Genomic DNA, 10927 nt, shown 5'->3' with positions numbered 1-10927 from the left:
TTTTCCAACTTTCTGATTAGCTGGACGGCAGGCATATGTAAGTTCCCAGGCTAGGGGTTGAATCGGAACTACAACTGCTGGCCTACACCACAGCCACAACAATGCAGGATCTGAGCAGTGTCTGCGACCTATACCACAGCTCATGGCAATGCTGCATCCTTAAACCACTGAGCAAGGCTGGGGATTGAACTTGCATCCTCATGAATCCTAGTCATGTTCGTTAACTGCTAAGCCACAAAGGGAACTCCTAGCTGGACAGTTTTGAGGCGTACTGGTCAGATATTTTGTAGATGGTCCCTGAATCTGGGTTTGTCTGACTGGTGTTTTTCACATGGTTAGACTAGGTTTTTAGGAGGAAGACCGCAGAGTTAAAGTGTCATTCTCAGGACTGCATGCCAAGAGCTCATGCTTGTCAAAAAGACTTATCACTGCTGAGGTTAACCTTGATCACCTGGCCTCGGTGATATTTGGCAGGGCTCAGTCTTAGCTTTTTACTTGCTGTTAGGTCAGAGTGGCAGCTTCCAAGCTCCATACATGAAGAAAAGAAAACTGGAAGTCCCTGTTGTATTATTCTAGAAAATGATTTATTTCACCTGTATTTTAAAACTGTTTGCTTAGAGCTTTGCAAAGTAGTCTCATGATTTTTTTAAAAAGTTCTTCTGTTTTACTGGCCTGCCCTTTATAATTTTGTATAATTCTGCTTTGCTCTTTTATTTCTGGACTAAGTTAGCTAGGATCTGTCTACAGTATTAAAATTTTAAACTTACATATTTAAATTTTATTAGTTTAAATATTTTTCCATTTTCAAATCCATTAACTTTGCTTTTATATTGATTACTTTTCTCTGGCTTTTCCTTTGTTTTCCTTTTTATAGCTTCGTAAGTTGAGTGCTTAATTAATTTTCCTTTGTATTGTATTTCTATAGGGATTTAACACTAAAAATAGCTTTAGCTGTATTGTATCTCATGGATTTCATACATTATATTTCCATGGTTGGGTTATTGTCAATAAATTTTGAAATCTTGATTGGGGTTTTCTCTTGACCCAAGAGTTGTTTTATTACCATAAATCACATATTATATTTTTTCTTCTGCATTACATATTACATATTTATTACAGATTATGTATTAATATATTCTAATTTTTATGTAAAAGGATCCTTTTGTATTCATTTTTTTTTTGTATTTTTTTTTTAGGGCCACACCCGCAGCATATGGAGGTTCCCAATTTAGGGGTCGAATTGGAGCTGTTGCTGCCGGCCTATGCCAGAGCCACAGCAATGTCAGATCTGAGCCATGTCTGCGACCTACACCACAGCTCACTGCAAGGCCAGATCCTTAACCCACCTAGTGAGGCCAGGGATCAAACCCACAACCTCATGGTTCCTAGTTGGATTTGTTTCCACTTTGCCACGATGGGAACTCCTGTGTTTGTGTGTGTGTGTGTGTGGGGGGAGTTTGGCCCTGCCCATGGCATGCAGAAATTCGCAGGCCAGTGATCGAACCCATGCCACAGGAAGAACCCAAGCCATAGCAATGACAATGTCAGGTCCATAATCCCCTGAGCCACCAGGGAACTCCTAAAAGTTAAACTCCTTTTAAATATTTTTTATTACTAATTTCTAGGTTTATTGCATTATGTAAATAATGCTGGTATTATTCTTTCCTTTTTGGTATTTATGGAGCTTTTCCTTTTTTTTTAGTTTAATATGTAGTCAATTTTCATAACATGTTCCATGTACAATTAACAAAAAAGAGTATTCTCTAATGTTAGAGTTGAGACTTTAACATATATCTACCTTATTTTTATACTGTTTACCTGTCATATATTTCTCTTTACTAATTCTTGGTTCATTATTTTTATTTATTTGATTTTCTATTTGTTTTCTACAACAATATTGAAATCAGATAGTTTATATTTAGTTTACATTAATATGTTATCAAATATAAATATAAACTCAGTTTATATTCATTCCCTGGATAGAAAACTTGAGCAGCTTCCTGTTCAAATGATATATTGAAGGAATATTCTCAGGATAAAACAGGTGAGGGATGCTGGACATGGCAAGGGGGGAAAGCTAGGTAAGTATGTGGAAGCCCAGGGGGAGTTTGGAGCATGAATTACACCATAGAGCAAATACCCTGTATCACTTGGTAATTAGTGTAGGCTAAGACTAAGCTTGATGTTTTCCAGACTCTTTATAGCTAGGGTTCTCTATGTGATCCAGGTTCAGTCAAGCAGAGACATCCATGAGTCATACAGGGAGGAAGTGATGCGGGTAGTGGTTGTCTAAGCAAGAATTAATCTCAGGTCAGAGGTATCTAAGCTCTGGGGCATCTGTAATGCACATTCTGTTGCCTATTCCCTAGTGTCATGGATGCCAATTGGCAGATGACACTGCTGAAGCAACCCTATAGTATGATTGAATATTTCTTCTGGCTGCTTGGCTTCTGTCTATTTTTGTAGCTCTCCCCAAACTATATCCTGCCTAAACACGTGGTATAAATACCTCCTTCCTCAAACTGTTTAGAGTGGATTTCATTGCCTACAACTAAGAACAATGACCCAGTCAGGGATGGCAAAAAACCTGAGAATAGCAGGATTATTCTCAAAATAATATCTCAGTGAGGTTATCACATTCTAGGTTCCACTCCTTAACTCTATGGGTCCAGAGACCCACCCCTGTCCGTTCTCTGGGGTGGTCAGATTAAGAAACAGACTCACCCTACTGAAACTGACATGGAGGTAAATGAGATTGAAGAGGAAATAAGCATGAAGGTTAATGAAATGATCACACCTCAGGGGAAATTTATGCCTAAACTCATGCCTATGCTTTTAAGCCTGGGAAAAGAAAACTGGGGCTGAGTACAAAGAAGGAAGAAAGGAACCTCATGGAAACCAATGTGTTAATATTTATCAAATATCAAAAATATTTTAGGACCTAGGAATTTTCCTTTTATGTCCACTTAGAGGCATGGTCATAGACTATCATAACATAAAATGCCAAATCATAATGATAAGTGATCGAAAGAATATAGAACAAAAACTGGAGGGATTTATATGACCTTATGGACAAATCTCTGGGAGAAGAGCCTTAAGGACTTGTCAGTAGGACTAGAAAGCTTCAAGCCGGTTGCCCAAACAGCTCCCTACCATGCGCAGACCTGGATGGACATCATGAAGTTCAAATTTCTTACCTTTTTTTTTGTTTAGTTCATTTTGAGACATGTTTTACCTCTCTTCCTATTTCATATGTTACTGTCTGAACTCTGTCTAGTCCTAAATCTTGAGATTTGATTGGAAGACACTCTACTCACCTATTTCTGGTTAATTCTTGAGTTACTACATTTAGAGCTAAGTTAGAGAGAAAAGTTGACTTCTTGATTTACCCTTCAGAAGACAATCTTATTTCCCAGTTCTTGAAGTTGGTCTCATTCAAACCATCAAGCACTGACAACACCAATCTGCCAATATTCTCCAGAAATATCTACCTACACAATCTATCTTTACACTTTAAGAATGAAAGCTTGTGAAATTTATCTTCCTCTAATTTTAAACAATTTTTAAGATCTATTTTTTTCCTGCAAATGCAAGCGATTATTTCGAGTCATTTTGACTGTATCTTGGCTGTGTTTCAGTTACTTAAATTTAGCAAATTTTAATAAAAGTTAATTTTAAAAAATCTAATATTTATTTTGAAATTCAAAGAAAAACTCAAGTCATGATGTGGTTTTATCTCTTATCTAACCAAAGTGACCTGTCATTTTTGATATAGTCTATCTAAAACATTATTTGAAGAAACTTGGCACTAGAACACTTTGTACAACTGTATTCTTGCCACCAAAAACTAGCAAAAAGTCATTCCACACTCAGGATCGGTTTTGTAATCTTTGTTAAAAATAGAACATTATCTTAAATAAATGTTGCTTTGGGAGTTTGAGACATGGCTAAAAGATGGTGAATGAGTCTCAAGGATTCTATTAAAAGGTCTGTTTAGAAAGATCAAAGAAGATGTATTTTCACCTCGTATTAAGAAGCATTTTTGACATTATGAATAGTTACGGGAATAAGTTACTCTATACTGATTGTAAAATACACCGTAGATACTCCTCTAGGCTTTATAGGAAAGGGTTCCCCAAACTCTCTCTAATATGCATCTATGGAATTAAAGTAAATTCTGATAATTTTTTAAAAAGGTTTACAATTGCAGCCATGTTATGATTGCTGTTTTGCTACAATACTACTCATACAATTACCTGGTAGCCTCTCCTTATTTTCTGGCTCTTTATCTGTAGCATGACCAGTTTTGGAAAGAACTTGCCATAGTTCACCATAGAAATATAAGAACAATGAGGACCATTAACTCAAGAACAATAACACCATTCACAAAACACAAACATAAATACCAGAATGGGAAAGAGAGCAGAACTCAATGTTCTGCTTCTGAGTTACTAGACACAAAACGTTATTGTGATGAAGTCCAAAATTTAAGGCTACTCTGTCTGGATTCAAGTAGAGGGAATCATGAAGGCTGTGGTGGCAGGAAAACTAAGACTCATCAGAGCTAAACCTTTATCTTGGCCTTTGGTTTAATTCCTTCTGAGAAAGGAATTTATCTCAGGGTCTGTGTATAAGGAGAACGTAATATACAGTACCTGACAAGCAATCTCAGAGAAAATGTAGGAGCATTTAACATCTTGCTGACTTTTTGTGTCTCCTGGAACAATTTTATTGAATATACTGAGCTCAGAAGAATCAAGTTTTTCTCCACTCTCTGTCTTCTAACATGTTCGCAAGAGCATCCCTTCTCACCTCTTGAGGGTATGATAGATTCCACAGGTTTCTGAGAATCGTTTCATTTTGATTTATAGTGTGAAACTAAAAATCAACAAAAGGAAAACTGGAAATTTTACAAGCACATGAGAAGTAAACAACACACTCCTGAACAACCAATGGGTCCAAGAAGAAATCAAAAGAGAATTTTAAAAATATCTCGAAATAAATGAAAATGAAAACGCAATAACCAAAATGTGCGGGATGCTGCAACAGCAGTTCCTTTCCTTTTCTTTTCTTTCTTTATTTCTTCTTTTTTTTTTTTTTTTTTTTGTCTTTCGTCTTTTTAGGGCTGCACCTGCGGCATGTGGAGATTCCCAGGCTAGGGGTCCAACTGGAGCTGTAGCTGACGGCCTACACCACAGCCACAGCAATACGGGATCCGAGCCACGACTGTGACCCACACCACAGCTCACAGCAATGCCAGATCCCTAACCCATGAGCAAGGCCAAGAATCGAACCTGCCAACTCATGGTTCCTAGTAGGATTCGTTTCTGCTGCACCATGACGGGAACTCCTGCAACTGCAGTTCTTAAAGGAAAGTTCATAGTGATAAATGTATATGTTAAGAAAAAATAAAGATGTCAAACAGGCAACCTAACTTTACATCTCAAATCACTAGAAGAACAAATGAAGCCCAAAGTCAGCAAAAGGAAGGTCATAGCAAAGATGAGCATGGAAGTAAATGAAATAGAGACTAGAAATATAAAAGACTGAGAAAACTATTGCCTGTTTTTCAAAGATAAAATGGGCAAACCTGAGGAAAAAAGAGAGAAGACACAAATAGGATTAGAAATGAAAGAGGAGACATTACAACTGACACCATGGAAACATAGAGGATCCTAAAACACTGCTATGAACAATATTTCAAAAAAAAAAAAAAAAGAGTAACCTAGAAGAAATAGATAAATTCCTAGGAACATAAAAGTTTACCAAGATTGAATCATGAAGAAATAGAAAATATAAATAGATCAATAATGATTAATAAGACTAAATTAGTAAGCTAAAACCTCTCAACAAATAAAGCCCCAGACTGGATTATTTTCTTGGTGAATTTTACCAAACATAATAATCTTTTCCTTCCTTTTTCTTTTTCTTTTTTTGTCTTTTTAGGGCCGTATCCCTTGGCATATGCAGCTTCCTAGGCTAGGGATCCAATTGGAATAGTAGCCGCCGGCCTACACCATAGCCACAGCAACATAGGGTCTGAGCCACAGCTGGCACCTACACCACAGCTCACAGCAATGCCAGATCTCTGACCCACTGAGCAAAGCCAGGGATCAAACCCACATCCTCATGGATTCTACCTGAGTTCATTAACCACTGAGCCATGATGAGAACTATATTACTAAACATAATAAAGAAGAATTAACATTAACCTTTCTTGAACTCTTCCAATAAATTCAAGAGGAGGGTATGCTTTCAAATTAATTTTATTAAACCAGTTTACCTTGATACAAAAGCCAGACAAAAACACTGAAGAATATAGATGCAAAAATCCTCGACAAAATATAAGCAAACCAAGTTCATTAGCACATTAAATGAATTATAAACCATGATCAAGAAGAATTTATAAATTGGGATGCAAGGATGATTCAACATACACAAATCAACAAATGTGATATACCGCATTAATAGAATGAAAGATAAAAATCAAATGATCATCTCAATAGAGGCTGTGAATAATGAGTGTTATACAGGTTAGACTGCTTACAAGTTGGGCAATATATGGGCATAACTCCTTGGTGCCTGAGTCTCATTACCTAGCTACCTCAAGCTCTCAAAAGAATTTCCTTGTTCCTGGACCAAACATCTCTGTTTTTCTTTCTAAGGTATCTTCCTTTTAAATCCTAACCACCTTCTTCCAAATTAAAATTCTCTGCTTCTTTAAAATATATCTCTTGGTTTCCTCTCCTCTTCCCTTGACTCTTAGGTCTGATAAGAGTGAATTTAGGTAATTCATGTGAATTTTGTGGGTCTGTTTCCCAGGACTGGATGATAATGACTATCCTGTCCAGCTGAAAATGATTAAATGTGTGTGAAAACTGTGAACTATTAGGTGCCACAACAACAAGGGGTAGTTGTTATTTCTGTTTCTATGTTTTATTTTATTAGTTTCTGGATGCCTTTCACTGACTCTAACATCCCTACCTCATGCACATCCTGGATACGTTCCTCATTGTACTTTACTCAAAAGAGAAAGGTAAGAGTACTATAAATATTTAACAGCTTCCAGAAGAGTATCTCTGTATTTGGTAATTGGGGGCAGAGGGAGAAAGTTTTTCTTTAGTCCTTGTTCTCTGTTTACATGTGTGTGAGGAATACAGTTTCTGTTTCTTTCAGCTTCCTGAGATTTTAGAACATGCAATATGTGGACACACATGGCCAATAGCAATAATTCAAATTTCGTTTGCTTTTGTCCCACTTGTTCTGGGAGGCTCCCAAACTCTTGCAGCCCACCACCCACCAGCTTCCTAAGCACTCCCGAGAGTCTCTGCGCAGATAACACGAGGTCGAAATCCAACTTTGATTTTCCTTTTTCCACCCAGTCCCATGCCATCTGGTTATGACTTTGCTCCCCAGACAGCACTGCATTCACCAGGTCTGTCCCACCTTCTATGAACAGTTGAACCACTGGAGCTTGGAAGACGCCAAGGCTGCACGGGGTGCTACTGTGAAGTGAGAAAATAGGTTTACTCCCCTTTCTGTGCAGCAGTAGAGATGCTGCTGAGATATGTCAAGTGGGACAGAGTCTTTGGAAAAAGTGTTCTTTCAATTTGTACTTTCAATTTGTACAATTTCACACACTCACTTTCAAATATGAATTCAAGGGATAAGTTGACTGGGAGACAAATCAAGATCAGAACGTTTATTGCCTTGTAGGCCCAAGCCTTTCTCTGGCAGTCAAACTTGAGATACCTGCATTCTTTTCCCCGTAGGATGGGCATCTTATTTATTTATTTATTTTTTGGGAAGCGTTTCAGTCTTCCAGTGGCAGAGCCAGAAGTTCATTTCATCAGACATTCCCCAGATATATAAAAGGTGAAAAAATATTATATTCTTAATCTCTGGCACCAGAAATCTTAAAGAGATGAAGCCATCCTTAGGAAAAATACCTTGATAAGTGCCTGGAGCAGATGGAAGCTGAAACTCAGATGTCTGGCAGTTGGCAGTTAGCAAGACACTTTGTTGCCAGTGGGCGAGGGTGAAGAGGAGAGAAATAATGAGAGAGATGCTGTGGGGATAAGACAGGACTTGGTGCTATAGGGAAAAGGGTATGAGAGAAACCTGTGGGATTTGGAGGCTGAAAGGAGCTTCTAAAGAGCAGGAAAATCCTATAGGTGATTGTAAATTGATTACTGTGCGGTACCTGTATTTTTATCCAGTTGGGAAGAACTTTGGACTGTCAGGGAGAACAGAATAGAAGATTATAGAAAATTTAAGCCAATTTCAGTCAGATTTCGTGATGTAGAAGGGTTCCCAGTTGTCATCTGGGTTGTATATGGTAGAAAACCAGCTAAGCTTCAATCTGGGAATATTTCTAGAAAGTTCATTCCAATTCGTAATCCAGCCAATTGTAACTGTGTGCAATTGTCCCAGTTAAATTGTCAATATTTGAAGAGGTTTCAGAATGAAACTAGTTGGATATATAGTCTGTTATTCTGGGAAAAGTACAATGTCTTGACAAATGAGAATGAAAGAAGAGTTAAAATTTGACTTGAGTATTAAAAGCGTAAAGGCCACAGTATTTGAAAGAGACACGAACAAGGAATTCCATATTATTGAATAAAGGTCCAGAAGCAGCAGCAGAGAGAGTTTTAAGTCTTTTCTTGACTAAAGTTTGGAAAGTAGATCAAGGGCTTAACCTGGAGAACATTCAGGGTGTGGGCAATAAATTCTTGTGGGGAAGGGATTCACATTAGTATATGAAGAATTGGCAGTCATAAATGGGTAAAATAAAAATAAAATGTGGATACCCTGATTTTGATTTTGGACCTCTTGTGTTGAATACACTGGAAGTGAGATTCCAGAGGTAGGGGAGATGAAAAAGGGATGGGGAAGTCATGAGATAGTTGGGACCAACCTGGAGCTTGTGGAAAAGAAGAGAAAGGAGTGGCATTGATAGAGCAGGGATTGCTTCTTTAGAGATAGATGGCTGTGGGCGAACAGAATGAGGCTTGCATTTTTGGTGTGTCACTATCACTTAGGGGATTGTCGAGGGTCATTCCACTTAGGTTACTGATATTAGTTATGTCAATGCAAACTCCCTTTTGCGTTTGCCCAGGGGTCTTGTTGTACCGTGTGCCTCAGGCAGCCTCTAAGCCCCAGCATCTTACCTTGAAAACCCTTTTCAATTTAGGGCTGCTCAGCATCAGTGAAGTAGAATGAATAGAGACTATACCATAGATGACAGCTTCCCAGACCCAGAACCAGGATTTTTTATTAACTAGGGCACCCATGATGGAGATGATTGTGGTCAGAAAATAAGAGGTGAAGAAGATGAGGAAGATGGCCAGCGACCTCAGGGCAGTAGCGGGAGCTTTCAGGCTAAGGTTGGAGTGGCTGGTGTGATGTTGTTTCATCTGCCTCACGTGCTGGGACAATGAGGCCATGAGCAAGATGGTGGAGGCCAGGAACAGGAGGAAAGGAACAGCCAACATAATCCCTTGATATATGGCATACTGCTGCAGAAATGTCTCAAGCCTCTCCGTCACGGTGCTGTTTCTAGAGAAATGCCTCATGGAGTTTAACTGAATCTTGATGTGATTCCTAATAGCTGAAAAGATCATTGACACACACGAAATCAGCACAGAACCCAGCAATAGCCATGGAAACAACCTCACAATTCTCCACTTCAGCCAGAGGAAGATGGGGCAGCTGAAGGAGGAGACTTTGACGCAGTAGAGGACGGCAAGCCAGCTGGTTAGCCAGAACGAGAGCGTGTTAGTAAACTCCCAGACGATCCCGAAGTACCAAAATACACAGTGAGGATGGAAGTGGGAGAAAAAATTGAACAGCATGGATGACCACAGTTGACAGAAGCGGCAGATGCCCAGGCTGGTGAGAATCACGTCCACAGGAGACAGCCTCTTGACTTGCACCCACTCTCTGCCCAGCAAGACAACAGTTAAGCTGCTCTGCACAATTATTACCAAGCACTCGAGCACATAGACGATCATGAAGAAGACAGAAAGTTGGATGGGGATCATCCTTCTACTCCAAAAGCTTCTGGGCACAGACTCAGAATCTCTGCAGCAATTTCCAGGTAGGGACCAGGCTCCTGGCCGGCTAGCGTTTCATGCAAGATAGTGCCTCCCTCCGGATGCAAATTTTTCCCAGCTTGTTTTTCACATTGCCATTTTCCTATCTGCAGGATTTGCTTAGGCTTTGTTTGCTGGCTGATTATCAGGCCTGGATGCAGGGAAATGTTGTTGGAATGTGGATTCTTGCTCCTGAAGTGATTTGATTATTCCCATAACAGGCATCACTATTTCATAACCATCTTGTTTATTCCTTCATTATCAGCCTGAGATGTCTTTAGCTTACTTCATTTTTTTTTTTTTTTATATGATGGCCTCGTTCTTTCAACCTAACCACAGGGAAGATAAATCTTTCGCTGTCCTGTGTAATATTTCTGGTCTGTTCATGAAGTGCTGTAACAATGTCAACTTCAGAAACCCTGTCTCCCCAGCTTTCAGAACCACTGGGTGTGGATGCTACAACTAAAGTATGAATGGGAGTCGAAAATAATAAAGATATTCTTTGCTCTGAGATTCCACCCACAAAATTGCTGAAACCCGAGACCCTCAGGTATGCCCATTAGAGAAATCACAGCATAGTCCCCATTGTACTGCCTGGAATCAAGGTGTGGCCTCTTTGACTATTGTGCTGCTAAGTCCTGTGCCTTAAGCACAGGCTTTTTTTTTTTTTTTTTTTTTTTTTTTTTTAAATCTTTGGGAATTGTTTTTGTCCCATTATTATAACTTTTTTTCCCCCCTTATATGGTGAGGCTCTGTCACTGCTCCCTACTCTCCCTGAGGCTCAAGAGGAATTGAAAGAGGGCCCTCTTGGAGTTCCCACTGTGGCTCAGCAG

At 39.1% G+C, this 10927-nt stretch overlaps 1 protein-coding gene across 1 annotated transcript; it reads right to left on the bottom strand.

Annotated features, from left to right (window-relative positions):
* Positions 1 to 6250: 6250 nt before the first annotated feature.
* Positions 6251 to 10646, bottom strand: TAS2R16 (taste 2 receptor member 16). Its single transcript, XM_021078844.2, has one exon. It carries the CDS (start codon positions 10041 to 10043, stop codon positions 9141 to 9143), a length of 903 nt encoding a protein of 300 aa, XP_020934503.1. The 5' UTR covers positions 10044 to 10646; the 3' UTR covers positions 6251 to 9140.
* Between the last annotated feature and the right edge of the window lie 281 nt (positions 10647 to 10927).

This window comes from Sus scrofa, chromosome 18, assembly GCF_054392235.1.
Source record: "Sus scrofa isolate SSC_HxYL_T2T_F1_AM1 chromosome 18, Sscrofa_HxYL_maternal_Yorkshire_Landrace_v2.0, whole genome shotgun sequence".
NCBI classification, from domain to species: Eukaryota; Metazoa; Chordata; class Mammalia; order Artiodactyla; family Suidae; genus Sus; species Sus scrofa.
The sequence above is the reverse complement of the archived record's forward strand: the minus strand, read 5'-3'. Positions and strand labels throughout refer to the sequence as shown.